Source organism: Grampus griseus (assembly GCF_964374135.1).
Source record: "Grampus griseus genome assembly, chromosome: 2".
In the NCBI taxonomy this organism is placed as follows: Eukaryota; Metazoa; Chordata; class Mammalia; order Artiodactyla; family Delphinidae; genus Grampus; species Grampus griseus.
In genome coordinates, this window is record NC_139018.1 from 145,295,659 (window position 1) to 145,323,191 (window position 27,533).

Here is a 27,533-nt window from a genome sequence, read left to right on the forward strand (position 1 = left end):
CCCCTGCAGGCTGCAGAGGAAATATGGGCCAGGTCCTTTTCTTTCTAATATCACCTGCAAGTTTTAATTCTTTATATCAGCTTGTAAAGGAAAAGCTTATAGCCAAGAAAAAGTGAACTTGAGAAAGCACACAGCAGAATTTCATATTCTTTCTCCCACTGATAGAGAACCAATATTCTTATTTTGCAATCAGCAGTGACCCTTTCACTGAACTGAAAAATTATCACTGGCAACTTCTTCCCAGGAGAGCTAATTCGAGGCTGTCAGTCTGATGACAGCCCGAGAAACGCAGAGTGCCAAATCTAAAATGTTATAACCCATCTCCTACTACTCCTGTTTCTTTTCTAGCTGGGCTTCACTCAAACTTTGCCCACTTTACAACTGGGATTTCCCAAGTGGCCTGCCGTGCCACCTCTAGGGACACCGTGAGCTCACTGAGCATCAGCCATATACTGACACTGTTCTTTACCCCCAGTTATAGGAAAGAGGGTGGGCGGCCATCAGTCAGAGTGCACAGGTTGTTAAACTAGTGAACGCCTTCTGGGTTGGCCCATAAATAGCCACCACCCCATCCCACCTCTGGAGCCCCCAGAACCTCCCCAGAGTCTCGGTAAGTAAAGGGGTACCACTTTTAAGACCCCCACCCTGCTGCACGCCATAGCTGCGTACGTGGGGCTTGCTCTAAGTGTGCCCGTGCCTGCTGCTTGTTACATATATTCAGGTTTACTCTGAGGAAGTGTCCCTTTAATCAGTGGTGATTTTGAAAGGGTAAGCTCTCAAGCAGGAGAAAATCAAGTTCAGCTTCCCCCTGACTTCCCACCTCTGAGTTACAAAGCAATTTTGGCTGATAAACATTTCCCATCCCGGTTCTGCCATCTCCCCTGGGTGGACTGCCCCTCTGTGGGACCACTCAGGTTTATCTCTGCTCTAGAGTTTTCCTCCTGGACTAACTCTGGAACGTGGGCTCACAGGCAAGTGTCCAGAGAATTAGAAAAGGGATCAAAAGGCAGCTACTTTAATTACAGCCAGAGGGACATAATTTAGAAGGCATTTCCTGAGAGTTTGTGAAACCCTGACTCCAGGCATACAGAGGATTTTGTGGAATTTCCCTTTCTAGATATGTTTTTCTGCCTGAGAAGATTAGTACTTAGAAGTCTTGAGCAGGAAAGGGGACCAGATGCCCTGGAATGCCGCTCCAGTCCTAATGTCCCAAGATTCTAAGAAGACAAGTCTTCCAATACCACACTCCCTTGTTTTTTGTTCTTTGGCATTTCTTTATAGATCCTCATGTCAGAACCCGGTAAACTCAGCCAGAAAATAAAAGTTTGGCTTCAGGAATATTGGAACATCACAGACCTCGTGGCCATTTCCATGTTCATGATTGGAGCCATCCTCCGCCTACAGAAGCAGCCCTACATGGGCTATGGCCGCGTGATCTACTGCGTGGATATCATCTTCTGGTACATCCGTGTCCTGGACATCTTTGGTGTCAACAAGTATCTGGGACCCTATGTGATGATGATCGGAAAGATGGTTAGTCCTGACGCCCCGTGAGTAACTACAGACACCGAGACTGTGGTTAGGACCTGAGGCCAGGCCTCCAGCATGGCTCTGTTGCATTTCATTTGACCTTTCCCTTGCAGTTGGTTTCCTACAGGAAATGTTCTTTGCTTTAAGATACACAGCTCTTCTACATACCGACAATTTAATTAAGTCCAATTGATGAACATGAGGTTGAGGGCCTACTGTAGGTGCATGGATTTCTGGCAATAACCCGATACATAACCTCCTAACGTGCAGTAGAAGCCAGAGACAAAGGGGGCCCGGGGTCACCCTCCCCGACCCCTACTCCAGACAGTCTTCCAGCGCATGTGCTCTGGCATGGAGTGCACACAGGCAATTCGTGTGATGAGGTCAAGACAAATCCATGGCAACATTTACTCCAGAACAGGCCATAAAATATGAAACTAAAAATGAACCAGCAGATCATCCTTACATCACTTAAAATAGCCCAAGTGTTGGGACTGGTCCCAGAAGAAAGGAAGTCTTCCAAGCTTAGGAATAACTCTTTGTAGGGCAAGTGGTTTTGAGCAAAGGGCTATATGGTTGAGCTAATCCCAGCCAGGGCCCTCATCTTCAGGGACGTTCAAAATTAGGAATTCTGTGAGGTCAGTATCCATAGTAACCAGAGCATTTTGCACTGTAACTACTCACTGTTTGTATAATGAATGAATATCAGTATGTGCTCTCAACTCACGATCTCATTACCTCCTTAGATATCTACTGCTCTTACTCCTTAGTTTCCCTCACAAATTCCTATATTTTCCATAATTGTTCCCTTTCTCCATTTGCAGTTGTAGTTACTAGAGGAATTTATTTATGGGTAACAATAGAGGAGAGGAAAGATTGAGAGCATGAGATGAGAATGGCAATGTTCTAGAATAAGGTGTATGCATTGCATGAAGTACAAGAATCAGTAGCCCATGGATGGGATGGAGGGAGGGAAAAGAAGCTTCCTCCATCCTAATTAAGCACTCATGAAGTCTTTGAGGAGCACAGTGTAATGAACCAGGTGAACTTGGCCCATGAGTCAAGACAGTAAGAGGCCCATTTCCTCTCTCCTCAGATGATCGACATGCTGTATTTTGTGGTCATCATGCTGGTGGTGTTGATGAGTTTCGGGGTAGCCCGTCAAGCCATTTTGCATCCAGATGAGGAGCCTTCTTGGAAGCTGGCCCGAAACATCTTCTACATGCCCTACTGGATGATCTACGGAGAGGTGTTTGCAGACCAGATAGACCGTAAGACTAGAATTCATAGTAAGATTCTCTTCCCTGCTTCCCAAGGCAGATGATCAGTTCCAAATTAATGGAAGAGCCTGTGTTAATTTGGGAATAAAGTATTTTTTATTCTGCCATAGGCATCAAACTATTTTGTGAAGAAATCAATGCAGATTATGAAATACAGAGTTTTGAGACATCAGTCCTGTCTTCTACTCTGAGAACCACTAACTGGAATTCTGAGTCTTACATCCCTTGAGCATGTCCGACACATGAATGTAGTCCCAATGCCAACATCCTAATTTTTCTTCAACCTGAATCTTTTTCTGCCCTGAGATAGAGCTGGTAGTGTTATTTCAGTCAAATGAGATAGTGACTATTGCCATGTGCCATCCTCTTCTTCAAGCTTCAAAGCCCATTTTCCACATAGCTATCCATTTCCTCTTCACTCCTGGAGTGATATTTTTGTATTATCAACAGTATTCTGGATGTTAGCAGAAGAAATGAGCTGCAATCCTGCATGGATTTCTGGGGAATGCAGGCCCCAGCTCTGCCCAGGCTGAGCTGGTAGGTCACAGTGTCTCTTGTGTTGTAGGGAAGTGAAGTTCAAATGCTCTTATGCTATTTCACCCAGACAGTTACAACATCACCAATGAACGAGCATCTTCAGACAGGACAATAGCATGGCTGCTGCTTCCAGTAGAAGCAGAAGCTTCTTGAGAATAGAAGGTTCTGAACATCCTTGCCTTGTAGGAAATGCAGGGTTGTTTGGTATATCTCCACTAAGTGAGACTGATAACCAGTTGCACAATGCCTTCTACCTACTGGCTTTCATCACGTGATTCAGAACACATCCTTATCATGAGTATCTCAGGGTCAATTAGCGAATGTGTTTGTAGCTTGGTAAACCAGAACGTAAAAATCTAATTTGGTTTCAAAGGAATATTAGCTTCAGTAAACATACATAAATGCTAAAAGTCCCTGGATCCAGACGTAAGTTGTAATATTTTTTTTTTTTTATTAAATTGGGTAACAAGAGAAGATGAAGAGGCAAACTTGAGGCTATTTTCAGTAACACCGTGAAATGTAGGTTTTCAATTCTTGGTCTGATTATTTCATAATAATTTTGTATTTATTTGTGCTTATGATGTGTTTGTGTTGGGATAAAGGGAATGCTTGATTAGTCAACCTACATGTTAAAATGATCATCTGTTAGTAGCCTCATGTCTTTTTCACAGTTTTTTTCACTAGTGAGTTTTACTATTGCTTATGACGTGGTAAAATAAATATTCATGAAATATATATACATATATTTCCTATAATTAATAATGTGTAAAATTCTCCTAAGCAGATCACTGTTTCCAAGTGTGAATCTGTAATTCCCAAGCTTGAACACTTTACATTTCTTGACAGCAAAACAGTTCTTGTGTTGTTCATCATTTGTTTGACTTTTCTCTCAACTGTCTTATTTTTTTCTTCCTTCCCGTCAAAACTAAAAAAAAATAAAATGCTGCTTTCCAATCACTCTATAGTCTACGCCATGGAAATCAATCGTAAGTTTATGCATAATTGATGACTCTAGTCCATGAAATGTGTGTATTAATTAGTTTCTTCCTCAGCTAATTACCAATAGTCTTAATGCCAGTTTCAAATATTTCTCTTGTTTTCTGGTGTCAGTACTTTTGTAAACGATAAGGAAGTGAAAAGTAAATAGACAATAAATTGATGGATATTACTTCACTAATTACTGTTGAGAGCATCCTATCTTTTTCGTCAGAAAATAAGTCCCATATGATCAAAGTGGCATTTCAAATGAGCAGAGAGAGAAAAGATTCTTTTTCAAACATCACTCAGAACAGTCAGTTAATGGATTGGAGGCTAGAGGGGATCCGTACCTCCTACCTCACAATAAAATTATTTTCAAAGTTAATGTACAAATGACCAAGAAGACAACATAAGTTAATGTTAAATAATTAGAAGACCCAATCACTTTCTAATGGATAACAGTAAAGAAACCCATAGACGCATAGATAGATGCGTCTGCTTAGAAATGAAGAACTTCTGTATATGACAAACACAACACAGAAATGAGAAAACGTTTACAAATATAACAAGTTAAGAATGACTGTCTGTGAGTGCAGAAATGAGTTCCTTATCTCCTTTGTATGAATTGATATTTTTCACATGGAAAATTATTGCTTATGAAATCAGAAAAAAAACATAGTAAAAAAGAAATAGGTCCTTTAATAGCATAGGTCAGTTTATTTATTCTTTTCATTCTATGTAAAAGTCAAGTACAAAAAGACAGACTCTCGTTTCAGCTCCTTGTGGTGACAACCAGTACGATGAGGAGGGCAAGCGGCTCCCTCCCTGCATCCCGGGCGCCTGGCTCACGCCCGCCATCATGGCTTGCTACCTGCTGGTGGCCAACATCCTGCTCGTGAACTTGCTCATCGCCGTTTTCAAGTGCGTGTCACCGCTGATGACCGTATATTTGTTATTTATTATTTTACAGATTTTTCAGTGTAATCTCGGAAATCTCCCAGGCTGCCCAGGATTTACATGGAATTCCACTAGGGCTTTCAAATGCGTAGAATTTTTCACAACGTTTTTTTGTTCAACAGTAATCAGCCTTCATGTATTCCTAAATCAAGAGTTGACACTTAAATACATTTAAATTCAATCTTGGTTAGTATTTTCACACTTTTGGCTTTTTTTTTTTTTTTTTTTTTTTTTTTTTTTTTTTTGCGGTACGCGGGCCTCTCACCGTTGTGGCCTCTCCCGTTGCGGAGCACAGGCTCCGGACGCGCAGGCTCAGCGGCCGTGGCTCACGGGTCCAGTTGCTCCGCGGCATGTGGGATCCTCCCGGACCGGGGCACGAACCCGCGTCCCCTGCATCGGCAGGCGGACTCTCAACCACTGCGCCACCAGGGAAGCCCCTTGGCATGTATTTTAATCTAATGAAAATATTTTCTTAGACGAAAGTCTCCTGAGACAGAGAAGATTTATCAAACTGAGCCTTGAATTCATTATCAGAGGCACAGAAAGCAAAGTTAATTTCATAGGCTGTGACAATTGCTGTACTATTATATGAAATATTTTTCTTATCACTTACCGAATAGAAGATAAAATGGCCTAAGAAAGAAAAGGCTTAAAATCCACAATCAAATTTCTTGTAAAACTTGCCCCTTTTGTCATGATATGTTGAGGATGTGACCATGCTTAATAAATGTTGGAAAAATTTATTTTAGTTTCTAAGATGAAAAATATAAGGGAAAAATCCTTCACAGAAATATAGACTTTCAGAGCTGACCAGGGCATTGGAGAGAATCTGGTTACACTCCGGACTTGACAGATGAGAAAATGAAGGTTGACAGAGGTTAACTGACTTTTCTAAGGTCCCCGTGTAGACAACACGCCTGATCAGGATTCCAACAATTCTAGGCTTACTGCCTCCCACTGGAAACTCAAAGAAGACAAAAGACTGTACCTACCCAACATCCAAAATAACCCACCTTCAATCAAAATGTTCAGTAATTAATCAACTCGGTTCCAAAAAAATGTAGTCAGCTAGTTGACTGAATTTAAAGTTTAAATACTTCAAAATGCTTAGTGGGATGGCTCATACCTTTAAATATATGAAATAAAATTTCCTGAGCAGTCAGTAGACTGTGGTGTGGTTTTGCAAGAAAGCAGTGGGTAGCAATTTCAATACACTTAATTCTTAATTATTTATATGAGTAAAACGTCCTTGAATGTTGGTAAGCCACGCTGATAGATAAACCAAAAGACAGGTCATTCAGAGTCAGTACTAACTCGTGGAATGACCCCAAAAGGCCATTTCATCTCATATTTTCAATTCAGTGTGAGTAATTCTGATTGCCCTGGGAAATCACAATTAAAAGTAATACAACTAACTAAACATGTATTCTTTTTAAAGCAATACCTTCTTTGAAGTAAAGTCAATATCCAACCAAGTGTGGAAATTCCAGCGTTATCAGCTGATTATGACATTTCATGACCGGCCAGTATTGCCTCCACCAATGATCATTTTAAGCCACGTCTATATAATCATTATGCGTCTCAGCCGCCACTGCAGGAAGAAAAGAGAAGGGGACCAAGACGAACAGGATCGTGGATTGAGTATGTGCAGGACTCTTTCATTTCTATCTTGGGCTAATCTAGAAAGACCATTCTAATTGGATACCTGCATGGAAATCTCCTTAAACTACTTAAATGTGTGAAAACACAGCACTCTATCCAAATGCTATTCTTTGCAGAATGCTTCTTATTTTATGCTGATTTTATTCTAGTTTTGTTCATTTATTAGTAATTCATATCACTGAAAGTCCACTCATGAAGAGATGAGAAATTGAGACAGTTCTTGAAAATAACTTTTCTCTATAAAGCCAATGTTCCTTTCAAAATGTTTTTTTTTTTTTGCGCTACGTGGGCCTCTCACTGTTGTGGCCTCTCCCATTGCAGAGCATAGGCTCAGCGAGCCGGCTCCGCGGCATGTGGGATCTTCCCGGACCGGGGCACGAACCCATGTCCCCTGCATCAAAATGTTTTTATACATATACATTTATTTATTTTTGGCTGCGTTGGGTTCTTGTTGCTGCGCGAGGGCTTTCTCTAGTTGCGGCGGGTGGTGGTACTCTTCTTTGCGGCGCGTGGGCTTCTCATTGCGGTGGCTTCTCTTGTTGTGGAGCACGGGCTCTAGAGCACAGGCTCAGTAGTTGTGGCGTACGGGCTTAGTTGCTCCGCGGCATGTGGGATCTTCCCAGACTAGGGCTCGAACCCGTGTCCCCTGCGTTGGCAGCCAGATTATTAACCACTGCACCACCAGCGACGTCCTCAAAATGTTTTTAGTGTGTTGCATCTAAAGAGAATGGGAAAATACTCCTGTCCACTTGACTCTATCCATAAAATACATGCAAAACCTTTTCCAGAAAATCATACTTGGTTTCGCTTTCCAAATAGCTGTAATTTGGATTTTTGTGTTAAAAAGTGAGCCGTTTAGCTCCACCAGAAATATCAATATGATCGCCGCATATTACAAGGAGTCTTTGTGTGATATAACCAGTGGCGGGAGCAGGGCGCTGCCTGCAAGGGGTGGGGAAGGGAGCTTGGTTAAAGGCGGGCTGTGAAATTCGAAAGGGTGCATCTACCTGGCTGGTTTCTCACGTGGCAACCGCTTCTGCCTTTGCACAGAGCTGTTTCTCAGCGACGAGGAGCTGAAGAGGCTGCACGAGTTTGAAGAGCAGTGTGTCCGGGAGCATTTCCAGGAGAAGGAGGACGAACAGCAGTCGTCCAGCGAGGAGCGCATTCGTGTCACCTGTGAGAGGTGCGTCTGGGGCGTGGCCACCGCGGGCGCGGGGCGCAGGGCCAAAGCGTGCGGCTCCTCCGTCCTGTCTAAGGGGAATGCCAAGTCCATTTACACATTCACTCCCAGTTCTCCTGTTGACTCAACGTTGGCTTTTGAACGTGTTCCCCACCCCCCAGAGTAGTGTGAAAGTTCCAAACGATGGTTATATATTGTATATAGAATTGAATGATGACATTTATCACAAATATTCCAGGCCAAAACCAAACCAAAACAAACAAAACCCTGATGGTTCTTGCCCGCCCCCAAAGTGGGCACTTTTACAATACAGTACATGGAGAGAACCGTCAGGTGCAGGGCTGTGTAACTGCTGGGGACGTTTCTCCACGCCCTTGACATATGTTGTTGCCTTGGCCAAGTGTGGTCGGCCCCGGCTTGACCTCCTGATCCTGACTTGTGCTCTCCTTGCACCTTCCCAACACCTTTCCAACCTCACGGAGCAGAGGTACAGGAGGGGCAGAGGCGTCTGTCTTGGGTACCCAAAAAGGTCAGCATCATCAAGATGTCAGTGCTTACTACGTGGGGAATGGACGGCTTGCCTGTATGGGGCAGTGAGTAAATGAGCAGAGGAGGGCAGGTCAGGGAGGAACAGAAAGGGTGATGTGCTCCATACTTTATAGTATTGCTTTTCCTGCGGCTGCAAACTGCAGAGCAACCAGCAAAGGTAGACGGGAACAATCAACCCGCACTAGAGACATTTTTTGAATCATAATTTTTGAGAACGTTGGTCACTTCATAAAAGCAACTGAAGCTTGTTAAAGAGCATGAGAATTGATAAAACGTTGTTCCAAAGAGTTTAATCAACAATGCATGTAGAAGGATGAGCTTGGCGAGGGAGACATGCCTAAGGGGATTCCAGAGCATCATTCTATCCTGGAGTCTTCAGCATTAAAGTTTTCTGATACCGTGTATATCGTCTGATATACGTGTGTATATCGAGAAACATAAAAACATGGTAGGACTTCAAGAGAATATTTCAGCACATACTTCCCAATCAGGGGCCCCAGCAATTATAGCAGAATTCACGATACACCGTGAAATCTTCGTGGTGGGTGTTCAGGCCAGTGCCTCCACCTCAGCCCACAGGAGGGATGATGCCCCCGGCAGCTGCAGAGCTCTACCCCTCCCGCCCTCCTAAACCTAGTCAACTTGCAATCCTACCAGCCAAACTCAAAGGTTATCTGCACCAACCTTCGGCCTTAATAAGGTATATTTTCAATAAAACTTTGGAACACTTCTTTGCTATTTTACTGGTAATTACTAACCTTTCAAGATATAATCATGATTTCCTTACGAGAAAGCTAAAGCGCCCCCATCTTGATAACCTAACTTCCACTTTCTAGGTGGACATTAACTTGAATGGAATCACAGGCGTAATTTACCATGGGTGGAAATGGTGTTCTCTCTCACCCTGCCTCCTCCCCTCCTCCCTTCCCAGAGCAGTGTTTGGATTTTTACCCTTTTTGGACCAAGGCTCCAGGGGTGTGGTTGTCAGGTCGCTACCAAATTGCATTTTCCCCTTGGGGCTCCGAGCACAGGTAAGAGGAATGAAAGTGCGCGGGGCGGTAAAAGCAGGCTACTTCCCGTTTGCCTTGGCCGAGCTCCCCGGGGGTGACGGGAGCACATTCCTGCCCCTCCGGTTCCCTTTGTTGACTCTTTCTTGGCTGAATCATAGGTGAACGCCAGAGACAGAAAGAGGAGGTCCGGAAAAGGGAGCTTTCCTTCACCCTAACCAGGACCTCTGGGGTGCAAGAGATGGTGGGAGAATGGGAAGAATTAGTTATTTCTACCTAACTGTTGGCACCAGTGATGACTTTTTTTTTTCTTTTCTTTTGTTGAAGTATAGTTGATTTACAGTGTTGTGTTAGTTTCAGGTGTACAGCAAAGTGATTCAGTTATACATCTACATATATCCACTCTTTTTCAGATGCTTTTCCCATATAGGTTATCACAGAATATTGAGTAGAGTTCCCTGTCCTATAAAGTAGGTCCTTGTAGGTTATCTGTTTTATGTACAGTAATGTGTAGATGTTAATCCCAAATTCCTAATTTATCTACTTCTTCTGTAGTCGCTTTTTTTTTAAATTGAAGTATAGTTGATCTACAATGTTTCGGGTGTACAGCAAATTGGTTCTATTATAGTGGTTTCATCATACATATATATACATATATATATATATATAAATTCTTTTTCAGATTCTTTTTCCTCATAGGTTATTACAAGATGTCAAATATAGTTCCCTATATAGTTATACAGTAGGTGCTTGTCACTTATCTATTCTCTACATAATAATGTGTATCTGTTAATCCCAAATACTTAATTTATCCCTCCCATCAGTGATTACTTTTAAAATCAAATTTTTGAGTACTCAGATGTTTCTGCCACTTCTTTAATCTTCCTTATAGATTTGCTTGCTTTCATTTTCTGTGTCACCATTTGCCGTTTGATGATTTTCCTGTTCTTCTCTCAGTGGGACCGGCCCCAGCACCATGCGGACGGCAGGGTCTGGTTAGGGGTTAGCGTCTGTGATCAACACCGTTGGTGTTTTTCCCTTCCTGACCTCCCTGTGGTCCGGGCACCTTGCAAAACCTGGGCCAGTGATTTGCAAACGTGTTCACACCGGAAGTGTACATACGCGTCGTGCTCCTCCATGCAGGGTGCTTTGAGGGCTTAGGTTCAGGAACCAAATTCATGGCTTTCCCCTATTGCTTGGAAAGGTATATATAAAATTCTACCAAACTAACCATTTAATAGAATTTCAACATTTTGTAAATTCCAACATTCAGTCCCTCAAGAAGAGACGTACCATGTGACTCAGTTTTTAGCTAACACAGCGCTGGTTGCAGCCGGGCATTTAACCCAAAGCCCCAGCCACCGGCCCTCTCAGCTGTCTCAGGGCACCGCCCTCAGGCTTTTCCTCCCAAAACGTCCCCCCGGGAGCTCCATGAATAGCACCACTGCCATCTCATTCAGCAAGACAGTCACTGGCAAAGCATTTGGAGTCCTCCCTCTTCTGCACTAACAATCCCCAAGTCAGATAACTTACCCTCACGTATAAATCATGGTCCACCCACATCTTTCCTTCTCTACCCTCAGCACCTGAGTACAAGCCAGCATCATTTTTCACTTGGGTTCCTGCAGCTGTCCCCTCAGAAATCAGTCCTCGGAATTCAGTCCTGGTCTTTCAGTCCATTTCACACCAGAGAGACTCTAACCAGCCCCCACAGCCCCCATCACCAGCTCGCCTGAAAAGCCCCCTCAGTGGCTCCCACTGCTCCTGGGCCCATGAGGCCCTGCCATCCGTCCAGCCGCACCCTGGACTGTCCGCCCCTCATGCTCAGTCCTCCAGTCTTGCTGGCCCTCTTCCACCCCCTCAAAGCCACTGCTTTCTTCCTGCCACAGGGACTTTGCACATCCTCTTCCCTCCACCTGCTCATCTTTTGGAACTCTGCCTAAATGCCAATTCCTTCTGGCAAACTTCCCTGACCGCTTCCCACCTTAGTAGACTAGGTCAGGGCTCTTGGAGTCTAAGCCCCACGAAAGCAGGGACCAGCTACAAATTCCACTCACCACGGTGTTCCCAGAGCCTGCACATGGCCACGTTAGCAGGAGCTCGATTTTTGGGAAGGAATGAATGACTCCAAAGTTTGTCTCTTGATTTGAATGCAACTTTCTGTCCTGTCCTCCATGAGTTCCCTCCTGGAATATCAAATAGGAAACCAACGATGCTCCCTCTGGATTCAAAACTTTGGTTTTACTCTTAGGGATGAGGAACAACCTCAGTATGCAAATGATTCTGGTCCCTGGAAAAGGAAGGATCCTTCAGATCAGTAAGATCAAAACAAGAGTTGGTGTTGGTACATGTTGTCTCTTTGCCCAAAGGCATAATATCAGATAAGCAAGAGGGCTGGTGCGGGGACAGCATTTACAAATAACTTCCCAGCACGACCAAGGTAGAACTGGTCAACCTAAACATTCTATTCTCGTCTCACCAGTTTAATAACTGGTAACAAGTATCCCTATCAATTGAAGCTTGAAGCCCACCTCTGTGTCTCTCGCAAACCCACTGTCGAACACACCTTTCTTTTTGTGCTTTGGCATCCCCATCACTGGTCCACAGGTTCCAGAGCAATTGAGTTGGAAAGAATCCTTTCCGACAAAACTGTGTTAGAGATTCAGCTTCCTTTTCTCGAACAATGAGAATTATGTAATCCAGCGTGTTTACCTTTTTTCATGGCTTCAAGGAAGCTTAGCACCAAACTTAATATTTAATTATAACAAGTGTATTATTGTAAGGTTTGGGAATGTGTGGTGTATATTGCTCTCCTTATCTCCTCTACTCTTTCATATATTTTATAACATTTACATAAATTTATTTTCTATGTCTGATATTTCAAAGTATGCAGGATATAACTCATAAATCACACATTTTAAATGCAGTTGGTCCTATACTTAAGGAGCTATAGGTCGTAGAGTAGCCAAACCTATAATAGCAGGCTCTGATTCCCCCAAAACCCTCTGGGTTAAGTGGTTTCTTGTCATATTTGTGGATCTGGGTTAAGGTCTTGGGTTTCCTGTTGGCTTGATGGGAAATCAGCAGCTGATCTTGAGATCTTCTTTGGCGTCCTCTTTCCAAGTGACCAGGAAGAGAAGATTATGGTAAGAAAGACCCTGACAAGAAAGACAAGGAGAGAAACAAGACAGTAATTAGAAAAAGACCTGAAAGAAAGATCAGTCTTAGAAAGGAGGTGGTGATTCCTCTGATGGAGAGAAAGCCGTCCAAAGACACACACGTAGGGATGGAGAAGGTTGGGGAAGAGCTCACCTGAATGCCTTAATCTTATAAATTAATAAGAGTCAAGGGTGCTTGGATGATGGGGGAGGGGTGGGATGAAGTGGTGGAGTTTTGACATGCCTAGTAAATGACAATCTTGTCCCTTACCTGACTCTGAAAGCCAATTCAGAGAAAGACGCAGACATCAGACAGAGGTTAAAATCTCAGCTTTATTAGTAATAAATGTTGTGCTAGAGGGTGTGGTCCAGTTCTTGCCAAATGCACACCCCAGACGTAGATGTCCCCACCCAGTCACAGGCAGCACCAGCAGCCTGAAGGCCTCCCTTCTTCCCTGCTAAGCTTACCGTTCAACCTAGACAAACTGAGAATCCACGCGTCCTGCAGGCAGCTGGCTCCCAAAGAGAGAGAGAGAAGCATACTCATGTCCTGGTCCCCAAACTCCAGCCAGAAAATTAATTCTCTCAAGAGTAAATGAGGGACTTCCCTGGTGGCGCAGTGGTTAAGAATTCGCTGCCAATGCAGGGGACACAGGTTCGAGCCGTCGTCTGGGAAAATCCCACATGCTGCGGAGCAACTAAGCCCATGAGCCACAACTACTGAGCCCGCATGCCACAACTACTGAAGCCCGCACGCCTAGAGCCCGTGCTCCCCGACAAGAGAAGCCACTGCAATGAGAAGCCCATGCACCACAACAAACGGTAGCCCCCACTCACTGCAACTAGAGAAAGCCCGCGCGCAGCAACAAACACCCAACACAACCAAAAATAAATTTATTTTTTAAAAAAAGAGTAAATGAAAGGCTGAATCACCCAATTGACCAAATGAAACCCAAATGAAAAAAAAAATGAAAGCAATATAAGAGACCTATGGGATAATATAAAACGTGCCAATCTATACATAATAGGGATCCTGGAAGGAGAAGAAAGAGAAAAGGGGATTGAGAATGTATTTGAAGAAATTATGGGCTCTCACATGTATTAATGTTGATTTTGTCAGGGATTGCATTCTGTGTTCTAGTGAACAGGCCCTTCCTTCTACACAAAGCAAGTGTGTGACTCTGAGTACACTAATTATTGTTATTTGTTAAATGGATCTGATTGAGCTGTAGCCAGATTGACTGATGCATCTTTACTAAAGTGCATGTGACAACACAAAAAATAAAAAAAGAATACTCTGCCTGGTAAGAGTGTTGTAGGCCTGAGGCCTTGGGCCAAGCAGTATCAGTTTGGTCAAATAGTTTATGCTAACAATATGATTCATGGTGAATGCCTATTTTTTCCTGGGGATCTGGAGTCTGAACAGCTGAGAGAAATCATGCTGGCACTGCATGTCTACATGACTGATCCCCAGTAAAAACCCTGGACACCAAGGCTCAGGTGAGCTCCTCTAGTTCCCTGGCTGCACATCTTATCACAAATCATTGCTCAGAGAATTAAGCACATCCACGCAACTCCCCTGGGAAAGAAGTTTTGGACGCTTGCACCTGGTTTCTCCTGGAAATCATGCCCCCCACATCTTTCCCTTTTCTCTCTTTTAATTTCTATCCTTTTACTTCAATAAACCACAGCCACAAGTGTAATAAAAATTAAAAAATAAAAAAATTATGGCTGAAAACTTCCAAAACCTAAAGAAGGAAACTGATATCCAGATACAGAAAGCAAGCACAGAAGGTCCCTAACAAGATAAACCCAAACAGACCTGCACCAAGACATATTATAATAAAAATGGCAAAAGTTAAAGATAAAGAGAGGATTCTAAAGGCAGAAAGAGAAAAACAAAGAGTTAATTACAAGGGAAACTCCATAAGGCTATCAGCTTATTTCTCTGCAGAAACGTTGCAGGCCAGAAGGGAGTGGCAAGATATATTCAAAGTCCTGAAAGGGAAAATTCTGCAACCTAGGAATACTCTACCCAGCAAGATTATCAATTAGAATAGAAGGAGAGAGAAAGAATTTCTCTGACAAGCAAAAACTAAAAGAATACAGCAATATCAAACCTGTCCTACAGGAAATATTGAAAGTTCTTCTCTAAATAGAAAAGAAGTAAGAATCTATGCGAAAGAGAAAATCACAATTAGAAAGTAAACCACTTAAGTAAGCCGGTACACAGATTAAATGAAACGCTGGAGAGAGGCCAGGAGTTTTACAGTCATGGAAAATTCCGACACGTAAGAAGAAGCAATAAGAATGGTGGAAAGGAACCCGCCCAGCAACATTACAGACTTGAAGCCAGTAGAGAGGATTTGAGTTCACCTCGAGGGAAAATGCAGTAGGAAAGTTGCTAGCCAAGAGATTGCCTGGTGGGAATAATAACAACCCAGCTGTGACTTTGTATTGGGCCAAGTCAGTGTGGCTCCGTGACTCTCATAGGTGACCGTGACATACTATAGCCCAAGGGCAAGGATGCAGAAAATGAGTGATGCATGAGGCACAGCAACAGGGAGGTTGATGGGACCTTGCAGGTACCATGGTGATGTCAGGGTTTGCAAATGGCAGCATAAACATATTACATCGCCTCCAGCCACCATTTATTCCTGCCCAGCCCTGGAGTCCTAGTCGTGATAGATGAAGGCTTAGGGATTGTCACTACTATGTTGGAAGTAAGGGAGAGACAACCCAGGATATATCAACAAAAGCTTCACTGAGTGCCTGACCCGAGTCTGGCCAGAGTAGAGAACATAGTCAGAAAAGGCTAATGATTTAGATGATCTGAATTCTAGAAACCAAGGAGGTCTGAGGTGTGGCAATGTTGGTGTGTATAAATGATGCAGCATAGAGGTAGAATCCCAGAGAGCTTAATATTCTTTCAGCAACTACTCAGACTTTTGCTTACTAAAAAGAATGAGGACGGAAGATTTAAGACTTGAGTCTTGTTCTTTGTTTAGTCTTTCACGTATAAAAACTCCGTAAGTAAGCACAACCAGGTTCTACCCTGGCTGTTCTCTCTACAATTACTAAACTTAAAAGGCAGCCCCATATGAAGAAGCAGATGGAAATTAAAATAGCTGAATGTAGAATTTGGACAGGATGAGACAACTTTATGATCCTGAAATTAAATGACAGGGTAGGAATAGTCTTAAAACTCAATATAGGCGACCATGGGATCTTGAAACATGGATTTCGTCAAGTATGAACTGGACCTTGTTGCTCCACTAACATTAAGTTTTTGTGTTAACTTTTAACTCTATCATTAAGGAAATGTTCCCATGTAATTTATGAGATGCCTGGCAGGTAAAGGGTGATCGTTGCACATGACAAGATGACTGTACATAAAACAAGTTTTAATAACTGGCTTACTACAGAGCTCCCAGCATCTATGTTCTGTTCTTAGGAAAGACACACAGGACTCTTACCTTGAGAACGTGAATTTGGACATTATATTTAATAGATCAGAGTCTATGAAAGTCCAATAAAGTTATTCCCTACATAGGCATATATTCTCCTGGAAGTCACTACAGAAGTTCCACAAATTTTATAGATTGTCGTGCCTATTATTTGAATGGAATGGAAAACATTATTCACAGTGCCTTAACAAAAATGCATTTTAGTTAAACTCCTTTCAGGTTTAGTGGTATAAGATTCAAAGTCAAAACCCCTAGGTACTAGATATACTGAGATACGGATAAAAAATATTTGAAGATTTGTAACCACCCCTACTCATATGGTCACATCATTCTATACCTGTTCAGCACCTAGAGTTCAGGGAGTACTTTCACTGAAAAGGTTTTTATTTTTTTATTTTTTATTTTTTTGCAGTATGCGGGCCTCTCACTGTTGTGGCCTCTCCCGTTGCGGAGCACAGGCTCCGGCTGCGCAGGCTCAGCGGCCATGGCTCACGGGCCCAGCCGCTCCGCAGCATGTGGGATCTTCCCGGACCGGGGCACGAACTCGTGTCCCCTGCATCCGCAGGTGGACTCTCAACCACTGCGCCACCAGGGAAGCCCACTGAAAAGGTTTTGAAACTAAACTGAAACTGAAATCACAGCCCACAGAAAGCATCCATAAAAGATAAAAAATGATAAACTGGTTTTCATCAAAATAAAAATCTTTCGCTCTACAAAAGACACTGCTAGAACAATGGAAAACAAGGTACAGACTGGGAGAAAACATATGCAAATCATACATTTGCTGTAGGACTTGGGTACAGAATATCTAAAGAACTCTCAAAACAATAATAAGGGGGAAGTGACCCAGTGAAAAATGGGCCAAAGATTAGAAGAGACACACCGGGGAAAACATAAGTTTGGCAAATAAGTATATGAATCTATGTTCAACATTATTAGTTATTAGTAAAATGCAAGTTAAAACTACGATGAGATACCTCTACACACATATCACAGTAGCTAAAATTTTTAAATATCAGTAATACCAAGTGCCAAAAATGACACTGAGTACCTGCTGGTACACATATACTGCTCATGGGAATATAAAATTCTGAAAAATGGTCTGGTAGTTTCTTTTTTTAATTGAAGTCTAATTGATTTACAATGTTGTGTTAATTTCTGCTGTACAGCAAAGAGACTCAGATATATATATATATATATATATATATACACATTCTTTTTTTATATTCTTTTCCATTATGGTTTATCTCAGGATATTGAATATAGTTCCCTGCACTATACAGTAAGACCTTGGTGCTTATCCATTCTATATGTAATATTATAGTTTGCATCTGCTAATCCCAAACTCCCAATCCATCCCTCCCCCACACCCCCCGCTTTGGCAACTACAAGTCTGTTTTCTATGTCTGTGAGTCTGTTTCTGCTTCAAAGATAGGTTCATTTGTGTCATATTTTAGATTCCACATATAAGTGATATCATGTGATATTTGTCTTTCTCTGTCAGATGTACTTCGCTTAGTATCATAGTCTCTAGGTCCATCCATGTTGCTGCAAGTGGCATGATTTCATTCTTTTTATGGCTGAGTAATATTCCATTGTATGTATGTACCACATCTTCTTTATCCATTCATCTGTCGATGGACACTTAGGCTGCTTCCATGTCTTGGCTATTGTGAATAGTGCTGCTATGAACACTGGGGTGCGTGTATTTTCTTGAATTATATTTTTCTCCAGATACATGCTTAGGAGTGGGATGCTGGGTCATATGGTAGTTCTACTTTTAGTTTTTTGAGGACCCTCCATACTGTTCTCCACAGTGGCTGCACCAGTTCACATCCCCACCAGCAGTGCAGGAGGCTCCCTTTCCTCCACACCCTCTCCAGCATTGATTTGGCAGTTCCTTAGAAAGTTAAACACACGCTCATCATAAGAACCACTCCTAGGTATTTATCCCAGAGAAATGAAAACTTATTGGTTCAGCCACCCTGGGAGTCAGTATGGAGTTTCCTCAAAAAATTAAAGATAGAGCTACCCTACAATCTAGCAATCCCACTTCTGGGTATTTATCCAAAGGAAATGAAAACAGGTTACCAAAGAGACATATGCACCCCATGTTTATTGCAGAATTATTCACAAGAGCCAAGATATAGAAACAACCTAAGTGTTCGTCCATATCATGTAATACTACTCAGCAAGGAAAAGGAACAAACAACACATGCAACAACTTGCGTGAATGTCAAAGACATTATGCAGAAAGAAGCCAGTCTCAAAAAGTTACCTACTGTATGATTCTCTTTATTTGACATTCTCAGAAATAAAAAACTATAGGGATGAAGAACTGATCAGTGGTTGCTAGGATTAAGGGGAGGGGAGGGTGTGACAACAAAGATTTAGCACAAGGGAGTTTTGAGGGGTGGTAGAATTACTCTGGATCCTGATCATGACATTGGTTATAGAAATTTATACATGTTAATATCCATAGAACTGTACACCAAAATAAAAAATAGTCAATTTACTGTATGACAGTTTTAAAAAGAAAACATGATGTTAGAAATATGACGTATTAGAAATATGTCGTTTAGACGAAATCAACTTTATTTAATGGGAAAGCCAAACAAATCGCTTTGGACCTAGAACAGTTTTTTGTTCTGTGCTGAAAAATTATTTCATTCTGTGCCTAAAGGAAAGCAGAATTAAGACGTCACAAGTTAGGGACTTCCCTGGTGGCGCAGTGGTTAAGTATCCACCTGCCAATGCAGGGGACAGGGGTTTGAGCCCTGGTCTGGGAAGATCCCACATGCCGTGCAGCAACTAAGGCCATGCGCCACAACTACTGAGCCTGTGCTCTAGAGCCTGCGAGCCACAACTACTGAAGCCCGTGAGCCACAACTACTGAAGCCTACGCGCCTAGAGCCCGTGCTCCGCAACAAGAGAAGCCACTGCAATGAGAAGCCCGCACACCACAATAAAGAGTAGCCCCCACCCACCGCAACTACAGAAAGCCCATGAGCAACAGCGATGGCCCAATGCAGCCAAAAATAAAAAATAAATTAAAAAAAAAAGATGTCGCAAGTTTGGAAAGCTCATATCTCACTATGAGCTCTGTCGTAAATGATAAATTTCTCTTATATGTTTTCCTGCCATTCAGTGTGTCAATAGATATGGGGCTCTTGTCAAATTGTTTCCTACAGAGCCTCTCTTTCCCCATCTGAAATGGAAATCTCTCCTTGGATTTCCATCTACGGATGTCATGTCAAGGTTTGTGAAACATGTCTAAGTCATTGTGGGAAGTCACAGAACAAGGCTGACATGGGAGATAGTTCCTCACGCATCCTTTTTGTTAAGCATTCCAGATCGAAGTGAACTTCACCTCAGTTTTTTTTTTCTTTCTTCTTTCACACATACTCTAGAAACTCAATACGACTTCCCTTGATTTGGCATAGCTGTCTAAAATGTGCTGTCTCCACCTGGTTGCTGTTTACGACGAGCTTGAAATAGCATCTGACAATTTTTCTTAACCTAAACCACATCGTGAAGCTTTGTTTCTTCCACAGCTTCAAACTAAGGGGGTGGCAGTAGGGATGGGACATTTACGGGACACCTAAAGAGGGGTCCTACACGGAGCTTGAAAACCTATTCAACGCAGGGGGAGGGAGGTTAGGGAGGTGTAAAGGAGACAGAATCAGATGAGTTTGAGGTTTCCTTTTTCTGTGTGAGTGGCCAGCAATGCTGTTATCTGGATTAGGTCACACAAGGAAAAAAACAGGCAGAGAATTATAAAAGATTTGAGAGGAAAGATACGTATCTATATTTTACCAGCTTATTTATTTTTAAAAGTTTGCACAGCTGCTTTAATCTCTAAATGTTGTGTTTGTTAAAGGATTTCAAGTCTGTTCCAGAGGCAATGCGGTTTTTAACACAAAAGGAATGAATCCTTGGGGAAGTAGATTTGAAGTGAGCAAGGAGACATGACATTTAACAGAGAAAACCAAGTTGGACTTGAAGTCATGGAAAATTAAGAGTGCAAAGTTCTTCTGATGGTCCCTGAAATACAGGACAGGGAACACTTAGAACCTGTTGTCGGGTTCCCTATGGTAGGGAAGCTTTTTTTTTTTTTTTAATTTATTGAAGTATAGTTAATTTACAAACTAACACAATGTTGTGTTGGTTTCAGGTGTATAGCAAAGTGATTCAGTTATACATACACATATATATGTTTTCCCTTATAGCTTATTACAAAATATTGAGTAGTGTTCCCTGTGCTATACAGTAGGTCCATGTTGATTATCTATTTTTTTAAAAATTAATTTTATTATTATTATTTTTGCGGTACTCAGGCCTCTCACTGTTGTGGCCTCTCCCGTTGCGGAGCACAGGCTCCGGACGCGCAGGCTCAGCGGCCATGGCTCACGGGCCTAGCCGCTCCACGGCACGTGGGATCCTCCCGGACCGGGGCACAAACCTGTGTCCCCTGCATTGGCAGGCGGACTCTCAACCACTGCGCCACCAGGGAAGCCCCTGATTATCTATTTTAAATACAGTAGTGTGCATCTGTTAATCCCAGTAGGGAAGCTTTTAAAGAAGGAAGTCACGTCTCCTCATACATGGTGCATTTGGCGAAGTTGGTCCTCCTGGTGGCAAACTTCCAGGAAGCCAGACCCTTCCTGATCAGATGATGTGATTTCCTAAGGGACATAAAAATAGTCCTCTCCTCATGAAAAGGGTTAAGAATGGAAGCCAAGGACCCTCCCACACAACGGAGCGCAGCTGTCAATGTGGCCAACAGAAGTAGAACATGTGCAAAAGCAGTTCTGGGAGAATGTAGGACAAGGTAGCTGCAGAAGCAGCAGAGTGGGGAGAGCACAGGAGATGCAGTCAGGCGGAGGGCGGAAACGGTGCAAGAAGAGCAGCAGGTAATCAGGAAGTAGAGGAGAGGAAAGCAAGCGCAGGTGAGGGATTTTAGAAGGATATGCAGAGAGGGTAGCAAAGCCATATTAGACACAGACTCGAAGCAAACTGGGTGACCTTAAAGTCTGCCTATACATTTCCACAGAAAGATAAAAGATGGGCAAGAAGCAACAGATAACGAAAGTACAAAGTGTTTGCCTTCACCCACGGATGAGCTTGTGAACAGACCACCACACTGTCGGGTGCAGAGGGTCCAGAGGCTCTCAGTGGGAGCCAGGATCCCCTCTGCCTGGCTACCCCAGGACAAATTCAACTTTTAGAAGGTAGTCCCAGGTCCTGGGCATAACTTGCTGCCTTTTAGAGTTAAATTTCATAAGCCGATGGAAAGAATTCATAGTGTATGTATTCCTGAAATATAAAATATAGTCTACACCAGCAGGCTTCAGTTCAGGCAACACTATGGTCTCATAGGCTACTGCCTGATCTTCTAGGAGTTAAAAAAATCTAACAGCAGATATTTATAATCTGTCATGATCTTTCTTTCTTACAACCCCATAAGGGAATACCAATTATTAAATACAGCGAACAATTTAAAGTTACTGGTATTGTTCAGATGATTTAATGACCTCTTGTCCCTGAAGTAAACCATCTGATAATCTGAACTTAATTTTTTGTCTTTTTAAAAATTTATTTCATTGAAGTATAGTTGATTTACAATGTTGTGTTAATTTCTTCTTACAACAAATTGATTCAGTTATACATATATATATATATTCTTTTCCATTATGGTTTATCCAGGATATTGGATGTAGTTCCCTGTGCTATACAGTAGGACCTTGTTGTTTATCCATCCTATATATAACAGTTTGCATCTGCTAATCCCAAACTTGCAATCCATTCCTCCCCCACCCTCCATCCCCTTTGGCAACCACAAGTCTGTTCCCTATGTCTGTTGGTCTGCTTCTCTTTCATAGATAAGTTCATTTGTGTCATAATTAGATTCCACATATAAGTGGTATCATATGGTATTCGTCTTTCTCAGTCTGATTTACTTAACTTAGTTATGATATTCTGTAGATCCATCCATGCTGCTGTAAATGGCCTTATTTCATTCTTTTCATGGCTGAGTAATATTCCATTGTGTGTATATATATATATATATATATATATATATATATACACCACATCTTTATCCATTCCTCTCTTGATGGACATTTAGGTTGCTTCCATGTCTTGGCTATTGTGAATAGTACTGCTGTGAACATAGGGGTCTTTTCAAATTACAGTTTTCTCTGGGTATATGCCCAGGAGTGGGATTGCTGGATCATATGGCAACTCTACGTTTAGTTTTCTGAGGACCCTTCATACTGTTCTCCATAGTGGCTGCACCAATTTACATTCCCACCAAGAGTGTAGGAGGGTTCCCTTTTCTCCACACCCTCTCCAGCATTTGTTGTTCATAGATTTTTTGATGATAGGCATTCTGACTGGCATGAGATGCTATCTCATTATAGTTTTGATTTGCATTTCTCTAATAATTAGCGATGAATCTGAACTTAATTATTAACAATTCATTTTCCGAATTCCCTGAACTTCAAATAAGGATGTTATTGTATTTATTTTGTCATGATAACCATTCATTGCTGACAGCTATACTCAAAACTCAGAAACCTAACTGCTAGTGTCTCCCTTTATCATCAGAGGCAATGTGATGTACCAGATGAGAGACCAGAGCTGGTGCCCCTGCTGGTGCCACACTCTTTGCCAGCTGTGCGTCCGTAGGCAAATTACTTACCCCCTCCGTGACTTGATTTCCTCATCTGTAAAATGGGGATGGTGATAATAGTGCCTTCTTCATAGGTCTGTTGTGAGGGTTAAACAAGCCTAGAATAGGACCTCGGTGAGTACGTATTAATGAATACATAAGGCATTTAGAGCAATGAACAGTAAATAGCACCATATGCGTTAACCATATTTCTATTATTTTCTGATGCTCCTCACTGTAATTTTCAGTAGTTATATTAGGAGAGTGTGAAGTTTAAAAATATGCCCCAATCAGCCCATGATTCCCAAAAGCCTGCAAAATCATACAGCAACAATAACATTATATTTTTGGTTTTAATCCTTAGTTCATCTCAGTGTAATAAACCTACCCCTTTGTATCCGCCAGAGTTGAAAATATGTCCATGAGGTTGGAAGAAATCAACGAAAGAGAAAACTTTATGAAAACTTCCCTGCAGACTGTTGACCTTCGCCTTTCCCAACTGGAAGAACTATCTAGCAGAATGGTAAATGCACTGGAAAACCTCGCAGGAATCGACAAGTCCGACCTGATACAGACCCGGTCCCGGGCTTCTTCTGAGTGCGATGCAACATACCTTCTAAGGCAAAGCAGCATCAACAGTGCCGATGGCTACAGCATGTACAGGTATCTTTTCAACGGGGAGGAGTTGTATGAGGATGCTTCCCGCTGCATGCCACCAGGGACAGGGTTCAGGAAAAAAGTTGGTTCCTTCCGTGTGAAGGAAGAGAAGGACCAAAGAACGCACCTGGTCCCAGAGCGTCAGGGCAGCCTTCGCCTGCCACCCAGCACGAGCACGCCAGCATCCCCAGATGGCGATCGACTTGCATCAGACAACATGAAGAGCACCTCAGAGCCGAAATTAGGTCCAGATGTTGGGATTTCAGCTGAAGATGATGAAAGGCAGGCAGACTCTAAGAGAGGAGAAACGAGCTCCCCAAGTTTCAGTCAAACAGATGTTATGCACGGACAGAACAATTCGGATTTTCAAAGCACTCAGCTAACAGTGGAAACAACGAAGATAGAAGGCACCATTTCTTATCCCCTGGAAGAAACAAAAGTGACCCGTTATTACCCTGATGAGACGTTCAGTGCTTGTAAAGCAATGAAGTCCAGAAGCTTTGTATATTCCCGGGGAAGAAAGCTGGTCGGCGGGGTTAACAAGTGGAGTGCAGCTGGGGACCAAACGTGCCCCTCCACGGTTGAGCAATGGACCACAGAGTGGAGGTATCAAGTTCAAAAGATTATGCGTTCTCAGAGCACGGATATCCCTTCCTTTGGGTCTGAAACAGCAGTGCAGGCTGAGCATCAAGGGCATTTCACAGACACCGAAGATGAAAACTGTGTTTCTGAAACAGGCCCTCAGATCTCTCGTTTGTCACTAGCTGTTACTGACAGAACTGACAAGGAAAACTTACTGTCTGTGAAAACACACCAAACTTTGGGATTCCCATCTTTAAGGTCAAAAAGTTTACACGGCCATCCTAGGAATGCTAAAGCCATTCAGGGCACCTTAGACAGATCTAGACATGCCAGCAGTGTAAGTAACTTAGCAGTTGTGTCCAGAATTACAACGGAAGACCTGAAAGTTAAGCGAGAGAAAAATTCCTCAGAAACTGAATGCTAATGAGTTTTGTTTCTTTGATTTTTCAGTCAGAACAACTGATGAGTCCCATCTTGGTCATCTAAACATCATCCATTTCTGAAATCATTTTCATTAAAAACGTTTGACAATTTGGACTTATTTAAAATTTAGAGTTTAATTTTAGTGCATTACAATTTAACATGTAATGCACTAAACTTAACGTTTTGTTAGCACATGTTAGTAAACTTAGCTTTTTTAGTTGGAGTAGGATCAATGGAAGTGATAATGCTCCAGTCACGATAAATGGCTTCATCTCTTTATTTCTGGGGGCAACGAATAGCCAAAGAAATGCCTTTGGGTGACACCAGTAGGTTACTTAAGGGAGTAAGCAACTATGTAAGAAAGGGAAATGAAAGACAAAGCAAACATGAAAAAAAAAAAAGGAGGGGTGGAGGAAAAGAACAATAAAACTATGAGGTGCAAGAAGTGAGAATTGGAAAGGGGAAGTAAACATCATATGTTCTTTATGGGTTTCTGTTTATTTTATGTTTTAATGCTTTATGTTTTAAAATTACACGATGGAAAAAAAAGGCCACGATTATATCAAAGGTCACACTGTAATAGGGTAGGGTGACCAAGAGTTTTGTTAATGTGTAAAAATAAAGTATCCCACATGAATTTTCCTGTTGTCATCTAGTCCTTGATGGCAAACACAAATTAATTGTACTTCTGTCTACACAATGGTTGGTGTAAAGCTGTGGCTAAAACCTAAAGGATACATACATGTTCAAGGCGGGAATTCTCAAGAGCTACAAAGACGATTCGTGGCTAAAAACACAATGTGTGCTTCAACTTGTAAGTTCAAAGATACAGCATCGCCATAAACTGGCAAGGGGCAGGGGGAGGAGAGAGAGAGAGAGAGAGATTAATTCACTGCAGTTATGCCAAAGGTACTAATTAGAGACCACAGGAGACTTAAGAGTTTAATAGCCAGATGAGAGTCCCTGAACTGAGCTGGATTTGGGACTATTTAATCAATCCTGCTACCTGTGTTATTTGACCCAAGGATAAACCCATTCCATTTGACCTCATTCCTAAATCTCTGCTTTGGGTGCCAAGAAAACTTGCAGCCCTTTGCCACAACCTAAAAAAAGCTTTCTCAGAACAAGCTGGAGAACCTCTGACAGCTCAAGAGAGCAGGTCTGAAGAAGGCAAAGCTTTTGTTTGGAATTCTCCACCTGTCCGCTTATTACACAGGCCCATTTTGTAGGTCACTCCCACCTTGCCTCAGGTGTGGGGCCTGAGTTTATTCCCAGAAGTCTCACTGAGTCTCCTGTAGAAGTGTTGGTTGAAAGGGATGTGGTTTTTTTTCTTAAGGTATTTATCTTACAGACCCAGAATGTGTACATTCTAATGGTGGAATTTCAGAACCTACGGCAGGGACTTTTCTTGTAAACCCTGAATCATACAATATAGCTATTTATGTGCTCTACCAACTCTGTTCGACTCAAATATTAAGGGCCTATTACGCAGGGCACTAAGCCAGACTGCTTGTTATTATATTGCTATTATTCCAATATCATTCCAATTTTGCTAAATATGGAAAACTGAATATTAAGAACTAATATCCAATCTGATCAAATCTAGCAGTATCTAATACATTAAAATAGAAACACCACATGTTCAAAGCACTTAGCATAGACTGTTGGTGGGAATATAAAATGGCACAGCCACTATGGAGAACAGTATGGAGATTCCTTCCTGGGCATATATCCAGAGAAAACCATAATTTGAAAAGATACACGCACCCCAGTGTTCATAACAGCACTATTTACAATAGCCAAGACATGGACGTAACCTAAATGTCCATCGATAGACGAATGGATAAAGAAGATGTGGTATATTTATACAATGGAATATCAGCCATAAAAAAAGAATGAAATAATGCCATTTTCAGCAACATGGATAGACCTAGAGATTATCATACTAAGTGAAGTAAGTTAGAGAGGCAAAGACAAATACCATATGATATCACTTATATGTAGAATCTAAAAAAATGATACAAATGAACTTATTTACAAAACAGAAATAGACTCACAGACATTGAAAACAAACTTATGGAAGCCAAAGGGGCTGGAGGGATAAATTTGGAATTTGGGATTAAGAGATACACACTATTATATATAAAATAGATAAACAAGGACTTACTGTATAGCACAGGTGACTATACTTAATATCTTGTAATAACCTATAATGGAAAAGAATCTGAAAAAAATAGATGTATATAGGTATAACCGAATCACTTTGCTGTTCATCTGAAACATTGTAAGCCAACTATACTTCAACAAAAAAATAAAAATTATTAAAAAATCATTTCGCATAGAACTGTCTTAGTAAATTAGAATTATATTTCTGTTCTATGTAAAACCTAATAAGAAACATAATGAGGGCTTTTATTCTTATATCCCATAAACTCTGTCACACTCATAAATGAGTTATGATGTGATATTTGATATGAAGTTTAAAAACTCATTTTTAAATTTCTATCAAGGGGAATTAAGAATTGAACTATCAAAGACCTTGTTATAAGTGACTCTCTCCTTTGAGACTGTATGATTGCCTACTTTCTGTACATACAACTGCATCACCACAAGGCTTCTACAGGTTTCCATAATTTAGGTTTCAAAATTTAAAAATTAAACGTTAATGTTGTCATATAGTTATTCCATATCAAAAATGCATTTTACTGGATATAAATTGGAAATAAAGAGAAATGAAATTATTGTCTTATTATCTCCTACATAAAAAAGCAATTTTAAAGATAATTTTTATTATAAAAGATACAGAAAATCACACAAAACAAATATATGTCTTAATTATTGTCAGATGGACATCCTTTATAACCACTACCCGTTTGCATAGAATTTGCCAGCC

General features: G+C 41.7%; 1 protein-coding gene across 2 annotated transcripts in view; it reads left to right on the plus strand.

The window, feature by feature from the left end:
* TRPM1 (transient receptor potential cation channel subfamily M member 1) overlaps positions 1 to 24,641 on the plus strand; it is a gene marked incomplete at both ends in the record, with an annotated part of 135,458 nt that extends 110,817 nt beyond the window's left edge. The window contains 7 exons of one of the 2 annotated variants that reach the window (XM_082648546.1): positions 1,282 to 1,533; positions 2,627 to 2,801; positions 4,313 to 4,333; positions 5,102 to 5,246; positions 6,721 to 6,923; positions 7,995 to 8,127; positions 23,384 to 24,641. In XM_082648546.1, the coding sequence (XP_082504672.1) occupies positions 1,282 to 1,533; positions 2,627 to 2,801; positions 4,313 to 4,333; positions 5,102 to 5,246; positions 6,721 to 6,923; positions 7,995 to 8,127; positions 23,384 to 24,641 (2,187 nt within the window). Of the gene's footprint in view, positions 1 to 1,281; positions 1,534 to 2,626; positions 2,820 to 4,312; positions 4,334 to 5,101; positions 5,247 to 6,720; positions 6,924 to 7,994; positions 8,128 to 23,383 lie in introns of both variants that reach the window. The other variant, XM_082648545.1, reaches the window with a different exon arrangement.
* Between the last annotated feature and the right edge of the window lie 2,892 nt (positions 24,642 to 27,533).